Here is a 22,504-nt window from a genome sequence, read left to right on the forward strand (position 1 = left end):
TAGAACAAGTCCGCGCAGCCTCCAAGCCGCTCTGCCCGCAGATTCCACCCTGTCCGTGCATCCCCGCCAGGCCCCTCCCCGGCCCAGGCCCGACCCCCCGCAGAGCCCGAGGCCCACGAGAGGCGAGAGGCTCACACACACACTGTCACCCCTCCCGGGTTGGTTGTCCACGCTTCCCTCCGTCCCTGGCCTGCGGCGTGCCCCTGGTTTCTGTCACCTGTCACCGCCTGCATCTGGGCAGGTTCTGGGACATGCAGGGTGGACTGGTGACTGAACCACGAGGTCAGGTCAGCACGAGAGGAGGAGGACGACAGAGGCTCTCACCGCGGACGCCCTGCCTCGGCCTCTCCCCCTGGGCCGCTCCGTCCGGGCATCGTGACCCCACGAGAAAAAGAAAAACACCTGGATCACGGCCCAGATGCACCTCCTCCCGGCCTGTCCCGTCCGAGGTCAGGGAGCAGCTGGGGACTTTGCTTCCACGGACAGTACCAGGGGCCCAGGGAGCTGACCTGCATCTGTAACACAGGGGAGGGTCTTGAGCCCCGCAGGCCCGAAGGCCCTCAGCTTAAGAACCGTGGCAGCGTTAGCGCCCAGGGGTACACGGCTGTGCCTCTGAAAACGGGTTGAAAGCGCACAAGCTTTGAGCGTTTTTGCCCTTGGGGGCCGTGATTTTACAAGAGCAGAATTTAAAAAAAGAATTAAAGAACAAGCAGAGAGAAGGGCCAGAAAAGCTCGGCAGCAGAACCGTTTCAACAGTACTGCAGCCAGTGCTTCACAGTTTGGAGGCAGCGAGCGTTTCACCCAGAACTTTCCCTTCAAAAGGGCTCCAGCTGCTGGAAGGTAGTTCTGTGGTTCCAGCAACTCCAGCCTAGAAGCTGGTAGAGGACCTAAATGTTGCAGAAGAACCCTGGAGACCTGCCTGCGAGCCCTGCCCCTGGCAAAGCCCGGGGCACAAATCCTCTTTATTAGCTTCGCTTGTTTACATATTCATTCAGTTACCAGCCATGATGGAGACGTGCCAGTCGTTCAAGGCACCACCCCCCCTGCCCCCAGGTACACAGTGACTCAGAAAGGCGCTAGTTGGGGACACAAAGCCACAGGGGGAGACTCGACACATGACAGCAGTGCCCCGGGTGAAGCCGAGGGCAGCGTCTGACAGTTACGGGTTGGGGAGCTGCCACGGCTCCAGAGACAGAGTCCCACCGTGTCGGGGTAATGCCTGGGGACTGCGCTTTGACATGCTTCCCGGGTGATCCTGGTGCATAGCCCAGGTTTGAAGGGCTTGGAACTGTTTGGCAAATAAAGGCAAAAACCACATATGCGTAAGGAAATTGAAATGTGCGTGAGCTGTCAGACCTTGGATAAACAGGAGTGGGGAAAGCTCTGGCCCCCAGCTCGCTGGATTCCTGCCCCTGCCCCCAGCGCAGCCGCAGTGCGTTCGCGCTTCCCCCGCCGGTATCCAGCAGGTGATTCAACAGCTCTCAACCGTTTACTGTATAACTTGAACTAATATTATCGAACCACTTAAAGTTAATTTATTCACTAATTTATTCCTCATCTCATTTTAAAGAATGTGACGCGTGAATAACACAAACATGTAAAGTATACTGATGAAATATAAATGCAAATTTGAAATCATGATCGGAGAACTTTCAGTAAGATGAAGGAGCAAAGGGAAACAAGTGACTGTCTGTGGACCCCAAACTGACCCTGAGCTCCCTAGCAGTCAAATTAATGGGACTCAGCTCAATCACATCAGTGCTACCATGGAGAGAGAGGGTGTTTAAAAGCAAACCAACAAGCATACTGCTTTCCTAAATTTTACTAAACAGGTCTTTTACGGAGTTCTAAACACATGAGGACAATTTTTTAAAGCGAACTTTGTATATATTCAATTTTGTGTTTTTATGTCTTCTTCGTATATATTTATTCAGTTATAAGACGTTTATGGGGATATAGTTCACCTACCATACAGTTCACCATTAAAATGTACAATTCAGTGTTTTTTGTATTTACAGATGTGTGCGACCACCACTGCAGTCACTTTTCGAACATTTTCATCACCCCACACCCTGACAGTCACCCCCTATCCTCCTGCCCCAGCCCCTGACATTCAACAATCGATTTCCAGTCTCTGTGGATTTACCTCTTCTGCACACTTCATACGAGTGGAATCATGTAATATGTGGTCCTTTGTGACTACCGCCTTTCACTAGTATAAGGTTTTGAAGATCCATCCATGCTGTACGGTGTTCCCATACTTAATTGGCTGTTATTGGAGAATACTATTCCTTTTGGATGGACGTAACCCCTTTTGTACATTCATTGATGGGCATTTGGGTTCTTTCCTTTTTTTACTATTACGAATAACGCTGCTATGAACATTCACATACAAGTTTCTATGGGGACATCTGCTTTCATTTCTCTGGGGCATGTACCTCACATTTGAATTCCTGGGTCACATGGTTCCTCTGTGCTTACCCTTCTGAAGAACTTGCCAAAGCGACTGCATCATCTGACACCCCCCCAGCAGGGAATGAGATTCCATTTCTTCTGTATCCTCATCAGCACTTGTTACTTTGTCTCTTACTTAGACATCCTAGTGATGTGAAATGGTATCTCATTGTGGTTTCAATTGCATTTCCCTGATGGCCAGTGGTGGTTGAGCATCTCTTCATGTACTTATTGGCCCTTTGTATATCTTCTTTGGAGAAATGTCTGTTTAGATTTTTCGCCCATTTTTATTTGAACTATTTGTCTTTTATAATTACATCGTAAGAGATCTTTATATACTCTAGATACAATTTCCTTATCAGATACTTGATTTGCAAAATATTTTTCCCATTCTCTGGGTTGTCTTTTCACTTTCTTGGGGGTGTCTTTTAAATCTCAAAAGTTTTCAATTTTAGGGAGTCCATTTTATCTATTGTTTTCTTCTTTTCCTATGCTTTTGATGACATATCTAAGAAAGCATTGCCTAATCCACATTCACAAAGAAGTGCATGTGTGTTTTCTTCTAAGAATTTTATACTTTTATGCTTTTCTTTGGGTCTTTGATCCATTTTATGTTCATTTTTGCATACAGTGTGAGATAGGGGTACGACTTCATTCTTATGCAGGTAGAAATCTGGTTGTCTCAGCACGTTTTATAGAAAAGACTATTCTTTCCCTAAACACTCTTGGCACCTGTACCAGAAATGAATTGGCCATAGATGTATAGGTTTATTTCTGGGCTCCCAATTCTATTCCATTAGTCTATATGTCTGTCCTTATACCAGAGTCACACTGTTTTGATTACTGTAACTTTTTAGCAAGTTTTGGAATTGGGAAGTGTGAGTCCCCCAACTTTGTTCTTCTTTTGCAAGATGGTTTTAGCTATCTGGGGCCCATTGAATTTCCACTGAATTTAAGGATTGGTTCTTCCACTTCTGCAAAATCGCCAGCAGGAATTTCCATAGAGATTGCATTGAATCTGTGGGTCACTTTTGATAGTATTGAATTCTTAAAAATATTAAGTCTTCCAATCCATGAATATAGGATGTCTTTCCATTTCTTTAGGTCTTTTTTAATTTCTTTCGGCACTGCTTTCTCATGCTCAGTGTACAAACCTTTTACCTCCTTGGTTAAATGTAGACACGGGTATTTTATTCTTTTAGATGTTATTGTAAATGGAATAGCTTTCCTAATTTCCTTTTTGGAAACTGTTCATTGCTCATATGTAGAAACACAACTGATTTTTGTGTTTTGATCTTGTATCCTGCAAATTTGGGGTTGTACAAAAAACCCAAATGAACTTTTAGGACAACCCAATAGTTCTGTCTTATAGTTTTGCCAAGATTTTCTGTTTCTTCTCAAAGTAATTTGTGTGTTTCTTTCAGTTTGTCCATTTCATCTAGGTTATGTAATTTTCTGGCATACAAAAATTGTTCTTCGTATTCCCTTATAATCCTTCTCGTTTATATAAGGTTAGTAGTAATCCGCCACTTTGGTTTCTGATTTTAGAAATTTGAGTGTTTTTTTTCTTTTCAGTCTAGCTAAAGGTTTGTCAGTTTTATTGATCTTTTGAAGAACCAACTTTTTTTTTAACATCTTTATTGGAGTATAATTGTTTTAAAATGTTGTGTTAGTTTCTGCTTTATAACAAAGTGAATCAGTTATACATATACATATGTTCCCATATCTCTTCCCTCTTGCATCTCCCTCCCACCCTCCCTATCCCACCTCTCTAGGTGGTCACAAAGCACCGAGCTGATCTCCCTGTGCTATGCGGCTGCACTAGCTATCTATTTTGCATTTGATAGTGTATATATGTCCATGCCACTCTCTCACTTTGTCACAGCTTACCCTTCCCCCTCCCCATATCCTCAAGTCCATTCTCTCTGTGTCTTTATTTCCGTCTTACCCCTAGGTTCTTCATGCATTTTTTTTTCTTAGATTCCATATATATGTGTTAGCATACGGTATTTGTCTTTCTCTTTCTGACTTACTTCACTCTGTATGACAGACTCTAGGTCCATCCACCTCACTACAAATAACTCAATTTTGTTTCTTTTTATGGCTGAGTAATATTCCATTGTATATATGTGCCACATCTTCTTTATCCATTCATCCAATGATGGACACTTAGGTTGCTTCCATCTCCTGGCTGTTGTAAATAGAGCTGCAATGAACATTTTGGTACATGACTCTTTTTGAATTATGGTTTTCTCAGGGTATATGCCCAGTAGTGGTATTGCTGGGTCATATGGTGGTTCTATTTGTAGTTTTTTAAGGAACCTCCATACTGTTCTCCATAGTGGCTATACCAATTCACATTCCCACCAGCAGTGCAAGAGGGTTCCCTTTTCTCCACGCCCTCTCCAGCATTTATTGTTTCTAGATTTTTTGATGATGGCCATTCTGACTGGTGTGAGATGATATCTCATTGTAGTTTTGATTTTCATTTCTCTCATGATTAATGATGTTGAGCATTCTTTCATGTGTTTGTTGGCAATCTGTATATCTTCTTTGGAGAAATGTCTATTTAGGTCTTCTGCCCATGTTTGGATTGGGTTGTTTGTTTTTTTGATATTGAGCTGCATGAGCTGCTTATAAATTTTGGAGATTAATCCTTTGTCAGTTGCTTCATTTGCAAATATTTTCTCCCATTCTGAGGGTTGTCTTTTGGTCTTGTTTATGGTTTCCTTTGCTGTGCAAAAGCTTTGAAGTTTCATTAGGTCCCATTTGTTTATTTTTGTTTTTATTTCCATTTCTCTAGGAGGTGGGTCAAAAAGGATCCTGCTGTGATTTATGTCATAGAGTGTTCTGCCTGTGTTTTCCTCTAAGAATTTGATAGTGTCTGGCCTTACATTTAGGTCTTTAATCCATTTTGAGCTTATTCTTGTGTATGGTGTTAGGGAGTGTTCTAATCTCATACTTTTACATGTACCTATCCAGTTTCCCCAGCACCACTTATTGAAGAGGGTGTCCTTTCTCCACTGTACATTCCTGCCTCCTTTATCAAAGATAAGGTGACCATATGTGCATGGGTTTATCTGTGGGCTTTCTATCCTGTTCCATTGATGTATCTTTCTGTTTTTGTGCCAGTACCATACTGTCTTGATTACTGTAGCTTTGTAGTATAGTCTGAAGTCAGGGAGCCTGATTCCTCCAGCTCCATTTTTCGTTCTCAAGATTGCCTTGGCTATTCGGGGTCGTTGGTGTTTCCATACAAATTGTGAAATTTTTTGTTCTAGTTCTGTGAAAAATGCCAGTGGTAGTTTGATAGGGATTGCATTGAATCTGTAGATTGCTTTGGATAGTAGAGTCATTTTCACAATGTTGATTCTTCCAATCCAAGAACATGGTATGTCTCCATCTATTTGTATCATCTTTAATTTCTTTCATCAGTGTCTTATAATTTTCTGCATACAGGTCTTTTGTCTCCTTAGGTAGGTTTACTCCTAGATATTTTATTCTTTTTTTGCAATGGTAAATGGGAGTGTTTTCTTAATTTCACTTTCAGATTTTTCATCATTAGTGTATAGCAATGCCAGGGATTTCTGTGCATTAATTTTGTGTCCTGCTACTTTACCAGATTCATTGATTAGCTCTAGTAGTTTTCTGGTAGCATCTTTAGGATTCTCTATGTATAGTATCATGTCATCTGCAAACAGTGACAGCTTTACTTCTTCTTTTCCAATTTGGATTCCTTTTATTTCCTTTTCTTCTCTGATTGCTGTGGCTAAAACTTCCAAAACTATGTTGAATAAGAGTGGTGAGAGTGGGCAACCTTGTCTTGTTCCTGATCTTAGTGGAAATGGTTTCAGTTTTTCACCATTGAGGATGATGTTGGCTGTGGGTTTGTCATATATGGCCTTTATTATGTTGAGGAAAGTTCCCTCTATGCCTACTTTCTGCAGGGTTTTTATCTTAAATGGGTGCTGAATTTTGTCAAAAGCTTTCTCTGCATCTATTGAGATGATCGTATGGTTTTTCTCCTTCGTTTCTTAATATGGTGTATCACGTTGATTGATTTGTGTATATAGAAGATTTCACTGATTCTCTGTATTGTTTCTTATTTCATTTATCCCCACTCTAAACTTTATTATTTCCTTCCTTCTGCTAGCTTTAGATTTAGTTTTCATTTTCTATCTATGTGAATTTGAAGATCAGGTTTTGAATTTTGACAGAGAAGCCAGTTGGGGGTTTGATGGGGATTCTGTTGAATCTGTAGGGCATTTGGGGGAATATTCCCATGTTAACCATTTTAATTATTCCAATTTATGAATATAGCATATTTTTATTTTTTATTGAACTATAGTTGATTTATAATGTTGTGTTAATTTCTGCTGTACAGCTAAGTGATTCAGTTATGCATTCTTTTTTGGGTATATCTTTCCATTTACTTAGAGCATCATTAATTTCTTTCAGCAATATTTTGTAGCTGTCAGGATACAAATCTTGAACTTTTCTGTTTAATTTTTGAGGAAACTTTTTAAAAGGAGCTTCAGATGGGCTCCTTTTGACATGCTGGGCCCCATATTTAATACCTTCACACGTTACATACAGGAACAGGTCCACTCGGCTCTTTCTTTCTGGGTTCCCTGACCTGCACTTGTGTCGCAAGGTCCTGGCGAGATGGCCAGGTGGCCTGCGGCTCCTGAGGAGTCATGAAGGGAAGTGGGATGAGCTAATGCTGCTGGGGCCAGTGGGGAGGACACAGGGGTGGGGAGGAGGACAAGTCAGCACGCAAAGGGAGCGGTGGTTCCAGGGACCACCAGGGAGGCCTCACTGCTTTGCACCAGATCCAGCTGAAATTTCTGAGGAAATGTTGATAAGTTCCACTAGTTTGGGGAAAATACATCCTTCTTTATTGAGCAAGCAACACCGTGGTCCACTGGATAAAGTTTCTGCCCCTTTATTTTGTCTTCCTTGGGTTGTTCTTTCTGTTTAGTTCAGCGGCCCTCTCCCTCCTACAGAATTTTCCTTCCCAAGTGAGGGCAGGGGCAAGTGACACAGTGGAAGGTGTGTCCCTCCCCCTGATGGGGGATAAAATCAGAGGCAGATGCAGGCAGGCAGGCAGCTGGCATGTAAGTGAGCTTCTGGCAGAGGGAGACAAAGCTGGTTTCCTTGGGAGAAGGTCCTCCAAGCACCCACAGTGGGGTTGGGGAGGGCCTGGCCATGCCTGTCTGTACCCGGAGGCAGGGGCCTCCACGCTTTCCCCAAACACCTTGACCTGGGCCCCTTGCCGCAGTGTGTGTCCAGCCTGGGTGGCTCAGGCTGGGCTTGGTGTTGGAACCACGAGCCTGGTTTAACCAGAAAGGGCACAGGGGCCCCCTCCATCCTCCCCATCCATCAGCAGCCCAGAGCTGGGATGCTGGGGTTCCGATGCAGCTCTGATATGAGAGTGTACGTGTGCATGTGTGTGTCTATGTGTGGTGCCACCTGGGGAACCTTGCCCAACTGCCCTGCTAACCTTGGCCCCCTCAGCCTGCATTGGGGACAGGCTCTGCTTCCAGGGGGCTGCCAGGAGGGTAAAGCCTGTGACATGACCCACGCACAGTGAGCACTCCATCACATTAGCTGTATTTTAAAAGGTTTCATTCCACCACTCAAAATATATTTTTTAGACTGGGTATGCCAACAGTCTCATGAAATACAGCAGTAAAATGTGCATTTACATTCTAGTTTGAATTTGGGGAGACAGTTAATGACTAATGATGATAATTGCTGTTTTCTTTTGCTTAATAACAAAAGAGGGTTCAGTGAATAGCTGTAAATTAGGAAGCTAAGACGCCTTCTGCATTTTGTGTTTGTTACCTCACTTTCACAAAGAGAAATTACCAGCCTCTTAGGTATCTGTTATATGTTATGTAGACTTATTAAAAAACCTATAGAGTACAAGCCCTCATTATATGTTTGGGTATCACCATTATTTCCGGCAGATTATTATCCTGTGTGTTGTCATTGTTTTATTTTTGAGAGGTAATGTGTAAGCTTCCACGCATATGTTAGGGAATTCAAGGGAAATGACAATATTATCAACATGTGGCATAATCACATTTAATTCATTTCAGTGAAACTTTTCTCTTTTATGCTGTCCCTTTATGGAGCCACATTCATAGTGTAGCTTGCAGGCTAAACATTAGGTAGAAATGGGATACGTGAGTGGAGCAGTAATGGGCTGGCTTTTTAATATGGAGGAAGATTAGAATTGTATTAAATTACATGTTAATGGAAAAATAAAGCAAAAGATAATAGAATGCCAACTTTATGCTGCTGTAAAGTCTAGATTACAGAATGCAGTTTTTGCTGTTTATCAATTGAATACTGAATTTCCTTGGAAAACTCGCTTTTAATTATATTAAAATATAATCTAAAACATCCTTTCGTGATATATTGAAGTGCTCTAGTTATAATTTGGCTGTTGAGACGGACAGGCACTGCGTAGCTATTATGGGATGGCCACTCCCATGAGACAACGAAGCACCTCACACTGGGATGAAGCAAAGCTCTGTTTGGAGATAAAGGGCCCACGGACCCTGGAACTGGGGACCGTTTGCTGTGAACGTGCAGGAGAGAGTGAGAGACAGCCCCTTGGGATCCTCAGAAAAGGTTTACTTTCTCTCCTGCTGTCAGTCGCTCCCAGGTAGGTCTTGCCCCTAACTTTTCAGGGAGCCGTGAAACTGGGTCCCTTTCTTATAATACATCCCCATATCTGAGCTGGCCTGACAAGTGGCAGTTCTGGAGCCTGAAAAGGGGACCTTTGGAACCCACACTGGTGTCAAACCCAAGTCCGTGTGTCAGATGCACAGTGAGGCCAAACAAATCGAAAGGTCGGAGTTTGGAGCAGTGGAAGGAAGGTTCACTGATCCAGAGGCAACAACCAAGAAGATGGGAGACGTAGGTTTGTCTCTGATCCGTGTTACTGGCTGGCCTGAGCATAAGGTTTTTAAAGGCAACCTCTGGGGTGAGGGCTGCAGGGACCGTGACTTGCTTCTGCTGGGTCGGTGGTGAGGCAACGGAGTGATGCTCCAGAAATCTCAATCCTCAACCTCCTGATTCTGACCCATCTGGGGTCTCAGCCTGTAGTCTCCCTCCTCCACCCGGGCAGGGGTCTTAGTTTCTGCAGAACAGCCCCAAGATATGTGTCAGATGGTAGGTACATCCCTCGAGGAGGAACTAGGACTCTGTTTTATCACTGAACTATTGTTTAATCTCTCATTACCTTTCTTGCTTGACTGATTTTCCTTGATTTCTGCAATTCCCTCACTTCCCTAACTAGTAACTGCTTGAGTCTGCTCTCTGGGACTTGGGGAAGGCCTAGGAAACGAAAGCCTTTTTCTACCAGCAAGAAACGGGGGACACAGCAGGGCCTGTGTACCTGGGGGGCCCCATGGCGTCCTGCTCCATTTCCACACCTTGGACCAGTCGTTGGGCCAGTGTCCTTGGCAGGCGTGGATCACCGGGAGAGCTGGGTTGGCGGTCATCAGGGAGAAGCCTCATGTCTCTCAGCTTTCTTCCCTGTTTCCCACAGTGGCCCTTGGAGGCCACTTTGGGGGTCAGGGTGGGTGGCTCTGTGCGTGTCTCAGGCGAGGCTTTGTGAGTTAAGGGTGAGTTGGGGACACTCTTGGTGGAGGAGGACAGTGGTGCCGAGGCGGGCAGTGGCCCTGGGGAGAGGGTGTTGGACACTGTGGTGGGTCGGGGCTCAGACAGCTTCCTTCCTGAGGAGACGAGGCTGTCACGCGTTGAGAAGGTCCCCTTGTCCCTTTCTGGACCCTCAGCCTGAGGACAGCGCACAGGGGGCCCAGGCATTGCCTGAACCGCGGTGGATGGTGCTGGAGCCGAGTCTCAGAGAGCAAATCCTGGAGAAGGCACCCCAGCCTGGGTAGCAGAGCGTGGAGGGGACCTGCGGAGGACTTTTTAGAAGGAGCAGCAGTTTGACATGACAGAGCACAGGGTACTTCCCAGGACAGCTGAGAGATGAACCTAGAGTGAGGGGCTCTGCCGGCGTATCTGGTCACCACGCAGCTCGGAGCATCCGCTCTGGGCCTGGCACGGGGCTGGGTCCAGCTGGTAGCCTCAGGGAGCCTGCCATCCTGAGTCTGTGTTTCCCGCACATGCTATAGTATATGCATATTATATACAAATATATGCATTACGTATACATGTTATGTGTGCCTATTATACACTATAATATAGAAGCTATTTCCTGTGTATATTATATGCATGCTATATACTATATATGCATCTTATATATGAGTATATGCACTACATATACATGTTATATGCGCATATTATACACTGTAATAGGATCTATTTCCTCTATATATTACACACATACTATATACTGTACATGCATGTTATATACAAATATATGCATTATACATACATGCTATACGTGCATATTATACACTCTAATAGGATCTATTTCCTCTATATACTATACGCATACTATATATGCATTTTATATATGGATATATGCATTATATATACATGCTATAAATGCATAGTATATACTATAATAGTCTGTATTTCCGGTATACATTTCATTACATGCCATATGTGCATATTATGTACTATATATGTATACTATATACCAGTGGTCCCCAACCTTTTTGGCACCAGGGACCAGTTTTGTAGAAGACAATTTTTCCACAGATGGGGGAGGAGGGGGGGATGGGGATAGTTTCAGGATGATTCAAGTGCATTACATTTATTGTGCACTTTATTTCTATTATTATTACATTGTAATAGATGATGAACTAATTATACAACTCCCCATAATGCAGAATCAGTGGGAGCCCTGAGCTTGTTGTCACTTGCCACTCACTGATAGGGTTTTGATATGAGTCTGCAAGCCATTGATTGATTATGGTGTCTGTGCAGTCAGACCTCCCTGCTGATGGTCACCTGCATTTGCAGCCGCTCCCCAGCGCCAGCATCACCGCCTCAGCTCCACCCCAGATCATCAGGCACTAGATCCTCATAGAGCACGCCACCTAGATCCCTCACACGTGCGGTTCACGGTAGGGTTCGCGCTCCTGTGAGAATCTAATGCCGCTGCTGACCTGACAGTCGGAGGAGCCCAGGCGGTAATGCGAGCGATGGGGAGCGGCTGTAAACATAGATGAAGCTTCCCTGGCTCACCAGCCGCTCACCTCCTGCTGTGCCGCCCAGTTCGTAACAGGCCATGGACCGGTAGCTGTCTGTGGCCCAGGGGTTGGGGACCCCTGCTATATACACTATAATAGTCTGTATTTCCTGTATGTATTATATGCATACTATGTACAATGTACGCATATTATATACAATGTATGCATATTATATATGATATATGCATTATGTGTACATACTATATATGCATATCATATGCTATAATAGAGTCTATTTCCTTTATATATTATGTGCAAATTACATACTATATATACATATCCTATATGGATATATGCATTATGCATACATAGTATATAGGCATATCATGTGCTATAATAGAGTCTGTATTTCCTGTATAGATTATATTAGATGCACATTATATACTAGGTATGCATATTCTATATGGGCATGTGCATTATGCATACAGAGTATATAGGCATATCATATGCTATAATAGAGTCTGTGTCTCCTGCATCTGTTTGGTGACCAGTTGGAAGCAACAGAAGCAGAGACGCTGGGACATCAGGAAGCAGAAGTGGAGCAAGGGGCCTCTCTAGCAAAGCCTGGAATCCAATAAACCCTGGACTTTGTACGTGCTGACCCAAGAGACTTGAACATGGTAACAATTACAATCATAATGTAGCTAAAAATAATCATTGAGCGTGTCCTCCTCCTGGACCTCTGCTTGTTGCCAGCGCACAGTTCAGGTGACAGAAGCCTGCCGAGAGTCCCACGCTAGTGCCGGCAGAACTGGGACCCTAACCCTAACTAGTCCAGGCCCAGAGGCCCCCGTTTCGACCGCTGAGCTCAGCTGCCTTCCTACCAGGACACCCAGCAGCCGCAAACCCAGCATCCTGCAGAGGTCAGCTCTGGTGGTTCGAGGGTCTGTGTTTAATAGTGCAGCTCACAAAATCAGACCTTTTTTTCCTGACGTTTCTAAGTAGCATCGTACAGCTCAAAATCAACAATCTGAAATAGGAAGTCAGGACAGCCTGGTTCCACCCTCGTGTTGATGCGGACGGTGGCCTTGAGAAAGTCACCTCCGCTGCTCGCCTGCATGGTGAGGACACAGCTTTGAATGATTCATGACCAACACCCTAGCACGTGGTGCGTCAGCCCACAGGCAGCATCACTGATGAAATACCAGGTGTGATTTCTCAGATTTCTTAAACTGAACCACAACACGCAAGTCTAGTTGAAATGTAACTTCTTTTTTTCCCCCAAATTGTTCATTTGTTTAACACCACAAAATCTCGCCGTCAAGAGACCTGATGAATGTATTAGGCATTAAGTATTCGTAGTTGTCGAACCACACCAGGGAATATCGAAGTTACTTTTAATGCTCTTATACTTTGGAGGAGGCGATGTGGTATAAAACAATGATCATTCACTTGAGCGTCCAGACCAGGAGTGGCCACGGGATACAAAGAGTCCACGTGTAGAGGGAAGGGTGTCAAGCGAGGGCTTCCGTCCGTGTTCCCACCGAGTCTGACATGGTGCTCCTGTGTTCTCTCAACAGACCAGCCGCTCTCATGGTCCCCGACTCCGCACTTCAATGAAGACAGGTACTCCCCTGCGCTGAGGACCATGAAAGGCTTGTCTGGGAGTCGGAACCCGCCCCCGCTGTGCTCCGGCCACACCTGTGGCCTGACGCCCCCCGAGGACTGCGAGCACAGCCACGGCCACCTGCACCGTGGCCCAGAGGCGCGGCAGCCCTACCTGCTCAGCCCGGCCGAGAGCTGCCCGATGGAGCATCACCGCTGCTCCCCGCGGACCTCCGTCCACTCCGACTGCGTGATGCTGCCGGTGGCGCTGGGAGACCACGTGTCCAGCAGCACCTTTCCCCGGATGCACTACAGCTCCCACTACGACACCAGGGATGACTGCGCCGTGGCCCACGCTGGCGCCAAGACCAACCGGATCCCGGCCAACCTGCTGGACCAGTTCGAGAAGCAGCTGCCCCTGCACAGGGACGGCTTCCACACGCTGCAGTACCAGCGCACCTCCGCGGCTGCCGAGCAGCGCAGCGAGAGCCCCGGCCGCATCCGGCACCTGGTCCACTCCGTGCAGAAGCTCTTCACCAAGTCCCACTCCCTGGAGGGCTCGTCCAAGGGCCACGTCAACGGCACCAAGGGGGACGGCCGGGCGGACGAGCACGCCCACGGCCACCACTCCAAGCACGGCAAACGGAGTAAGAGCCGGGAGCGCAAGGCCGAGGGCCGGCACCGCTCGGGGCTCAGCAGCTGGTGGAGTTCGGACGACAACCTGGACAGCGACAGCACCTACCGAGCCTCCAGTGTGCTCAGCCGTCACCCCGCCGACCCCGCGGCCCACTGCTACCCCGACGCGCTGCCCGGCCCCTTCGGGGACCTGTCGCTGAGGATTTCCAAGAGCAACAGCGACGTCAAGTGCTCAGCCTGCGAGGGCCTGGCCCTGGCGCCGGACGCCAAGTACATGAAGCGCAGCTCCTGGTCCACGCTCACGGTGAGCCAGGCCAAGGAGGCCTACCGCAAGAGCTCCCTGCACCTGGACAAGCCGCTGGGGCCCCCGGAGCTGAAGCCACCACTGCGGCCCTGCCACTACCTGCAGGTAAGGGAGGGCACCGCGCGCCGTCTCGGCAGGCCGAGTGGGGAGGGCCCAGGAGGACCCCTCGTCCTTCCTCCAGACCGTAGCCCTGGGTACGACGGGCCAGTCCTCAGATGCCTCTAAGGCTGCAGGATGTAGCACTGGCCGCAAACGTGTGTCAGCCCATGGTAGTGCTTTCCCATTTGAAAGTGGCTGGTTTGGTCCAGGAGTGAACTTGAGTGAGTTCACGGGCCTTACCCAACAGTAGCATCTTTAAGCCAAGGAGCATGATTATGGAAACCACATGCATTCCCCTGGGGTGTGGATGAAATACATTCACCAAAGGCAAAAACAGATTAAAGGCAGTGGCTGGCTGGAGGTGGCATATTGTGAATTCTCTGTTTTAGATCATTCCCTTCTCCTCTGGGCCTCCTAACCATGCCACCCCCGAGGGAGCTAGGGGAGTGCCACCCACTGAGAGGCACCCACCCCTTTTAAGAGGCCTCTGCAATAACTTCTGTTGGCTAACAGTCCTGTTAGCAAAGCTGGAAAGTCTGAAGTTTTCCTTCAGTGTATGTATAATTTGTATTCCAATTCTCAATCCCTTCGACTTGGCCGACAGCAGTTGCTGTAGGCTGTGCTCTGGGTTAGAGAAATCCTCACGGAATAATGAGTAATAGCACTAAATGCTGGCTGAGTCATCAGACGGTCAATTAATGGAACAGATAAACAACTGTGAATCTCTTCGGGCGTCAGGTGGCTGCAAATCATTTTAGCAATTCCAATTGCCATCCTGGAACATGGTCCAAACCCCAGTGGTTCTGTTTTCAAAGGAAATGCTACCCGAATTGCTTTTATAGGAAGATTTATTCAAGGAGGCAAATTGGCAGATGGATAAAATATTATTTTTGTAGCAATGGGAGAGACTTAAATTTTGCTTGTAGTTAGCAAATGCCAGTGATATATAAATATGAAATTTTTACCTGTACATCTCTAAAGAAATATGACAAATCCATCCAGAGCCCAGTCTGGTCATTGTGAGAGAAGCAAAACTCTCCTGTTTGTGTCCGTATTTGGACCTGGGAAATCTCCAATGCAGTGTCCCCTGAGCACGTCAGGATGGACTTACAGCTGGGGTATGGGGCCCCTGGGTGCCTGACTCAGTGACCTGACTTTTCCACGACACTTCTTGGGGCACCTCGTACCCCTCAGGGCCTCCCTCTCAGACGTTTTCTGTCACCTCTCCACTTACCGGACATCTGCTAATCATGGAAACTAGTAATCCGTTACAAAGGCAAGAGTGCAACACAATGAGCCCCAACACTCATCTCCCAGCCCCGGGAACGATCGATTCAGGGCCAGTCTGGTCCCATCACCTCACCTGCCTTCCGGTCCAGGTTATGTTGAAACAAAGCCCACACAGCCTAGGTAGGTGTTTCTGTATTTATCTCTAAAAGACCCACACTGGAAGGTAAGGGCTCTTCCTTTTGAAACACAACTGCGATGCTGTTAAGACATTAAGGAATCACAGTTCTTCAGAGTGTCAATATCTGGTCAATGTCCAGGGTTCCCTGTCTTCTCGCAGTTCTCTCTCATGGTTTGTTGGCATCGGCGTCCAGATCAGGGGCCTGTGCCGGGTGGGGTCACCTGTCCGTGAAAAATCTGTTGGTTTCTCCTCTGTCTCCTTCTCTTTGCTCTCTCTTGCCACCACTGTCCTCCCCAGGGATTTTATTTTGGGGGGTGGTTAGGAACCCATTTGTCTGATGTTCCCCGCAGTCTGGGCTCCGACTGTGGGGTCTCAAGGGGTCACGCAGCCGCATCTCGGGCCCTCGTGTTTGTCAGGCAGTGGTCGGGCCTCCACCATCAGCCCCCCACCCCGCCCGTGGTCCCTCACAGCTAGCGTGAGGGTCACTAAGGACCTCGCCCAGTGGAGCGAGAGGGTCGTCCCTCCAGCCATGGCTCCAGCAAAACCCAGTTTCCAGACTTGGGACCATTCGTCCTTATATGATAGTGTGTGAGAAATGACAAGTGACTGGGTCCCGTGAAAAGTTGTGATTCGGTGGAACAAGCCCCGTGTTAAATAACATCATGCAGGCCCGCAGACCCCCCAGGGCCTCACTCGGAGTGGGCAGTCGTAGACCCAGCCGCGTGGTCCTCGTGAAGGGACACTCTGGAGGCCACTCACGATGTAGCCTCAGAACAGTCTGGACCACGGTCGCCCGCGGTGGGAGCCACATCGCAGGCAGGGCGGCACCACGGGGCCCCAGAGAAACGCGGGTGAGGCGCTCACTCAGGAGACGGGTTCCCACCAAGTGCCCCCCCTCCCCGGGGCCCTGCTGGATCACGGTGGGGGGAGATTTGAGGCCAGGAGCATCACAAACTCCACCTCCTTCCCAGGCTCCTTTGTCCTGTTGGGCTAGGACTTCCAGGACCTTCTGCTACAGGGCTTCCCATGCTGACTGCATTACGCTTTCTGGGGAAGGATACGAATCCCTGGATCCTCACCAGCACAGATTTTATTTCACAGCCAGAAGGTACGGGGATCGGAAGAATTTGTCTGTAGATGCTACCGTAGGAATAAGATATAAAAGAACAGAAGGGAGAAATAAATGCTCATACGCTTTTCTTTTTCCACCAAAAGCTAGAGAGATTTGGAGCTGAACAAAAGGATTACTTTTCACTTTCACCTTTGGTTTGTACTGAATACATAGTTAACATTAGAGCAAGAGTTTTTATGTTTTTAAGTAGGTCAAAGCAGACAATAGGCAGAATTGAAAGAAAATCATGGTCCTTTTTATTCTTTGAAAGAGCTTGTTTTGGTAGTTTCTCCATCAGCAGACAAAGCGTCTAAGGTCAGAGTGTTAATGAATGTCACGTGAATTGGGCGGGTGACCTGCGGGGGGTTAGCTCAGGGAACAGGTGGCCCCCTTGTCATGTGCTGCCCTGGGTTCTAGGGACACGAAGGTAGGAGGTGCCCTCCCGGCCCTAATGGGAGGACAGGTGAGGGCAACTGCGTCGTCTAGAGAACACGGCGGGGACACGTGGGAACATGCCAGGAACGCAGGCCTTGGCCCCCGTCACATCGCACTCCAGCGGCACGTAGCCCGGGGCCATCGCCAGCTCGGTACCGCCTTCTCCCGTCCTGGCCTCCTGGCCTTTCCGCAGGCCTCCTTCACTCTCCCTCCCCCGTTCCTCCCTCGATTGTCTCCGCCCGACTGGTGGTCCAGACCCGCAGGGTCTCTCCTGGCGACTGGGGGTCTTACCCCAGTGTCTGTGCTAATGATGCTGCTGTTCCAAAGGCAGCATCTTGTTTGGTGTTTAGTGCAGGAGGAGTTCCCGTCCCAACATGACCCTCCAGGGAGCCGCCAGAGGGGAGGAACAGAAGGACCGTGGGAGGCGTGAAAAGCTTCCCTCACTTGCGAAGTGTTTCAGCCCCGCTCCCGACCTCCACCCGCCGAGGTCCGCACGCCCCCGACCTGGGCACCGAGCCTGCCCCACTGTCCTTCGCGGGAAAGGGCTCCAAACGCGGCGTGAGTCGTGAGCATCCTGCATCCCAGAGCGGAAGCTGGGTCATAAAGTGGATGCAGTACGCGGCGTGCGCCCAGAAGTACATCCTACAAACACTGCATTTCCCAGTGACCTTCGTTCAGTGGGTTCTGTTTGTGCTTTAGGAAAACCATCCACCTTTACCAAAGGGGGCCTCTTCTGGTTTCTGCAGTAAGCACTTCAAGGGACCTCAGGCTTCCAGAGCCCTGGACGTGTGCTTCCACGCGATCAGAAGTGAAAGCTGACTTCTAAGAGCTGAGCTCTGAGACTGACCACCTCCCACACCCTGGCTGAAGTGGCCGCCCCAACTGTCCTGAGTGTGTCTCGTGTCCCCGTCCCTCCCTCTGCCTGCATTGCTCTGCTCGCTGGTCTACGATCTGTCTCCCCAACAGGACTCCGCACCCCCGTCACCGCATTGTTCCTGTGTCTGGTGGGGTCGGACTCGTAATAAAGCCCCGAACGAAGGAAGGAGGAGGCTCGTTTGTCCTGTGATGCCGCAGGAGACCTGGAAGCAGTGAAAAGATACTCAGATGTCGGTTCAACAAAGCCAGCGTCTTTCCAGGCACTGGAGGCATATGGGTGGTTCTGGAATCGGGGTGATCAGGAGGATGGATGAGCCCCAGCCTCTTCTGCTCTCACGGGATCCATGACTCTTCAGGATGGTTGGAATTAGGGCTCATAAAGACCATCTAACTCCAGAAAACCAGTAATTCTGATAAGCTTCTCACAAACTTAATTGTTTCACCCAGTTCCCAGCCCCCCAGAGCCCCGGGGCTGTCCCCGCAGGGAATGGCTGACATCGCGGCCACTAGGAGATTTCTCTGGCCCCTGTGTGGGTTGGGTTACTCCCCAAACCTGCTGAGGTGGCGGGTCCCTTCCCCCGGAGTCCCCGTGGAAACCCTCGTCCCTCTTCCGGGCGCTTCTCACAATCAGTCTCTTGTGTCTCCACGTGCACGTCCTGGCCAATTTCATCAGCACATAAGACACGCTCACATCGTGGGTCATTTTGCCGTCTCTGTTCTTTCGTGACAGTGGACGGGTGGGTCCTGCAGAGCAGTGGCACCCCCTGGGAAGGGTTTGAAAGGAGCTGTTGCCAGAGCACAGGGGAAACCATTACCTTCCTAGGCCTGTGGGCAGGGTCTGGAGAGAGGGGGCCCGTGGGGGCAGGACCCCCAGCATTCGGAGGCCTGGTTGAGGCAGCTCCTGGCAGACTGTGGGCCCGAAGCTGGAGAGAGCTCTGGAAGGCGCTCCGCACCCCTCCCCACTCCCCCCGCAGTGCAGCCCTCAGCAGAGCCAACCAGAACCGGAGGCTAAGGGACCCGGGCTGGCGAGAGGCTCCCTCAGTGTCAGGGCACAGAGCAGGGGCTGGGGGGAGGAGACCGGGGACCAGAGGGGAGAGGAGAGGGCGTGGGGAACATGACCAGCACGTATGGACAGTGACCAGCACACGGGGACAGGGACCAGCACATAGGAGAGTGACCAACCCATAGAGACAGTGGCCAGCACATAGGAGAGTGACCAGCACATATGGACGATGCCCAGCACGTAGGAGAGTGACCAGCCCATAGGGACGGTGCCCAGCACATGGGGACAGTGCCCGGCACATATGGACGGTGCCGACAGGGGACTCATGGATGACCAGCACACAGGATCACCTCCAGGAGGCCGCGCCCCATTCAGTGCATCGTGTTGAGTCCCTCGTATGGTCTCAGGCCTGTGACACGCATTTGGGAAATGTTGTTGAGATAAATTCTTCACTGAAGGCTGCTGGGGTTCGAGTATTTGCCAGCCGGGAGCCCGGTCAACCTTTCTGCCTCATTGATTTCATATACATCACCCTTTGTGGTGAGACTCAGCACAGTGTGAGAAAGGCGCTGGGAAAATCATCAGTCATTATATAAACCTATAATAATATTGTGTGGGTGAATATTCTACTCTGTCCACGTTTACCGGTTAAGAAGGACGAGGTCTGTGTGTGACTGGGAATGTGCGCGGTAGAAATCACTTGGGCTGGCGGTTCTCTCTCGTGCACGGGGGTTGGGGAAGGATGTTGAGCAGCATCCCTGGCCTCAGGCCTCCAGCGGCCAGGAGGCAGTGCCCCCACCTTGAAGATGACCAAACTTGTCTCCGGACGTCACCAAGTGTCCCCGGGAGACAACATTACCCCCAGCGGAGAACCACTGGGGTCGTCCCAAGAGCATGAGGGTTAGAACTAGGTGGACTTGGGTTCGTCAGAAGCCGACTCCCCTGGGCTGGGGGCAGGGACTCCTCCGCCTGCACCTCCTCCCGAGCCCTGCCTCCCCGCCCTCAGCACCCCTCCCAGCACCACCCACCTCCCAGGTATCCGAGCTCCGCTGGGAAGCCTTCTTAGGAGACGCCTTCCTTTTTTTTTTTTTTAATTTTTTTGTTTTTATTTTGATATAATTTTAGATTTACATAAAAGTTGCAATAATAGAAAAGAAAACTGAGGTATACCCTTCACCCCATTTCTCCTGTGTTAACAACTTAGATAACCATAGTACAGTTATCAAAATCAGGAAATTAACAATGTTATAATATTATTAACTTAAAAACAGATCTCATTTGAATTTCACCAGTTTTCCCCGATGTCCTCTTTCTGTTCCCACAATCTTTTAGTTATTGTGTCTCCTTAATCTCCTCCAATACGTGGTGGTTCCCCAATCTTTCCTTGCCTTGATGACCTTGACACTCTTGAAGAATAATAGTTATTCCATAGAATGTCTCTCAGTTTGGGTTTCTCAGATGTTTTCATGATTAAAGTTATGCATTTTTGGCAGGAATACCCAGAAGTGATATTGTGCCCTATTCAGTACATCATATCAAGGGGTACATGATGTTTATATGCCGTATCAGGGGTAATGCTAACCTTGATCCCTTGTTTAAGTTGGTAACCTCAGAAAGTTGTTTTTGTATGCAGTGGTTCTGGAACATGTGAGACGCCTTCTTAGGAGACGCCTTCTCAGGTCCTATGAGGCTTGTTGATAGCTAAACCACACCCTCTCCAAAGTCCACGCATTTATACCCATTGTGCGATTGTTTAAACAACTTTCCTGCCTGTAACCATGGCTCCTAAGCATGTCAAACCAAGTATCCTGTTTATAGCAAATATTTCACGGTGTCTCCTGGACTTTTCTAAAATGAAATTCGTGTGTAACCGACCTACACATACTATTCTGAGTATAGATTTGACCCTTGAACAACACAGGTTGGAGCTGCGTGGGTCCACTTGTAGGTGCAATTTTCCAGTAGTAAATACTCAGCACTACACGATCCACGTCTGGTTGACCTTCAGATGCTGAGCCAAGCATGTGGAGGACTGACTACAAGTTATACTCGGATTTTTGGCTGCATGGAGGGTCAGCACCCCAACACCTGCATTGTTCAGGAGTCAACTGTATAGGTTTGTTTACGTGTATAATGTGCCCAAACGCTAATAAAACAGAAATAAAAGGAGGGTCACTTTTAACTAAGAACATGAATTTTAATATAAAAATGTCTGGGCATATGACAAACATGTACAGAAGGAAGTGTTCGGAAGCTTGTTTCTGGATGAAGACACAATAACTTAGACCCGTGGAGGGAATAGTAATGATTCACGCACCACCAGCAGATTCACCCGCCAGATGGGATTTTCGGCAATGGTAAACAGTTCTTGGTGAAGTATCACACCAAACAAAGTTCCCTCGTCCCTTGATTTACATGGTTAGTTGCATTCCTGAAAAATCCACTGTTCGTTAAAACCATGCAAACGAAAAACGAAAAAAGCAAAAAAACTTTAGTTTACATACAAAGAAGAGTTAGATTCAAGGCTCAGGTCATTATAGACAGAAAAGCACACAGCACACAAGCCAGTTCTTCATGGGGGTGGGATTGTGTCTTGCTTTCCTGAGAACGAGCATCTCTGGCCCCCAGGATGCTGGTCGTGCCCCCCCAAGTATGTGGCACTCACGGCTGCCCCCGATGGATGTCTTGGGTGGCCCTAGAGGGTGTCCCCACTTGGAGCCGTTGCTGTTTACTGTAACAACCTGGAACTGAGAAGTCCAGCTGTCTCCCTCTCAATTATATTCCCAGTGGCGAGCGTGCCTAGCATGCATTTAAAACAGAACAAAAAAACTTTTTGGAATGAATGGAGAAGACATTTCCCTACAGGGACACACAGCGTTTGATGACATTTTCTTCCTTGGTTTCAACACCTGAAAGAGAATATTATTACAAAACCCCAGCCCTTGTCACCTGTGCCTTGCTGCTTGAAAGGAAGAAAGGACATTTTAATCTGCCCTGTTGAAGTTTCCTTCAAGCAAGAAGCAGGAGACGCTGAACTGTATACTCAACTCAACCTTAGGAAAATGCCTATTTAGACATCATAAATATCACTCTGTGCAAGTAGGAACTAAAGTAATAATTATGGCTAAATGCAGCAAAGATCACGCATGAATTTGCAGAGGTCAGTGGTCACTGTGAAAGGAAGTTCATTTGTTCGTTCATTAAAGCACTTGTTTTGGGGCCAACCCTGGCCACCCTTATCTGCCATTGCAGGGTTTGACACTGTAATGTACCCAAGAAAGAGTTATTGACTCAGGCACGGTGGCATTTTCGTGTCACTCCCTTGTTCTTTTGATAGTCTGGAGACATGTGCTTTGGAAGCGGTATTCAGAGCCCACGCTTGACTCTGGTTTACACTCCTTCTGTATTGAAATCTCTCCTGTCAGAGACTGCAAAATTGGCGGCTTACATC

At 48.1% G+C, this 22,504-nt stretch overlaps 1 protein-coding gene across 1 annotated transcript in view; it reads left to right on the forward strand.

The window, feature by feature from the left end:
* The window catches only part of DLGAP2 (DLG associated protein 2), a gene marked incomplete at its 3' end in the record, with an annotated part of 747,505 nt that overhangs the window by 634,559 nt on the left and 90,442 nt on the right, over positions 1-22,504 (forward strand). Inside the window, exon 6 of the mRNA XM_081221055.1 lies at positions 13,157-14,226. Within this exon, the coding sequence (XP_081077181.1) occupies positions 13,157-14,226 (1,070 nt within the window). The remainder of the gene's footprint in view (positions 1-13,156; positions 14,227-22,504) is intronic.

The sequence above is a fragment of the Mesoplodon bidens genome (genome assembly GCF_964165515.1).
Source record: "Mesoplodon bidens genome assembly, chromosome: 20".
NCBI classification, from domain to species: domain Eukaryota; kingdom Metazoa; phylum Chordata; class Mammalia; order Artiodactyla; family Ziphiidae; genus Mesoplodon; species Mesoplodon bidens.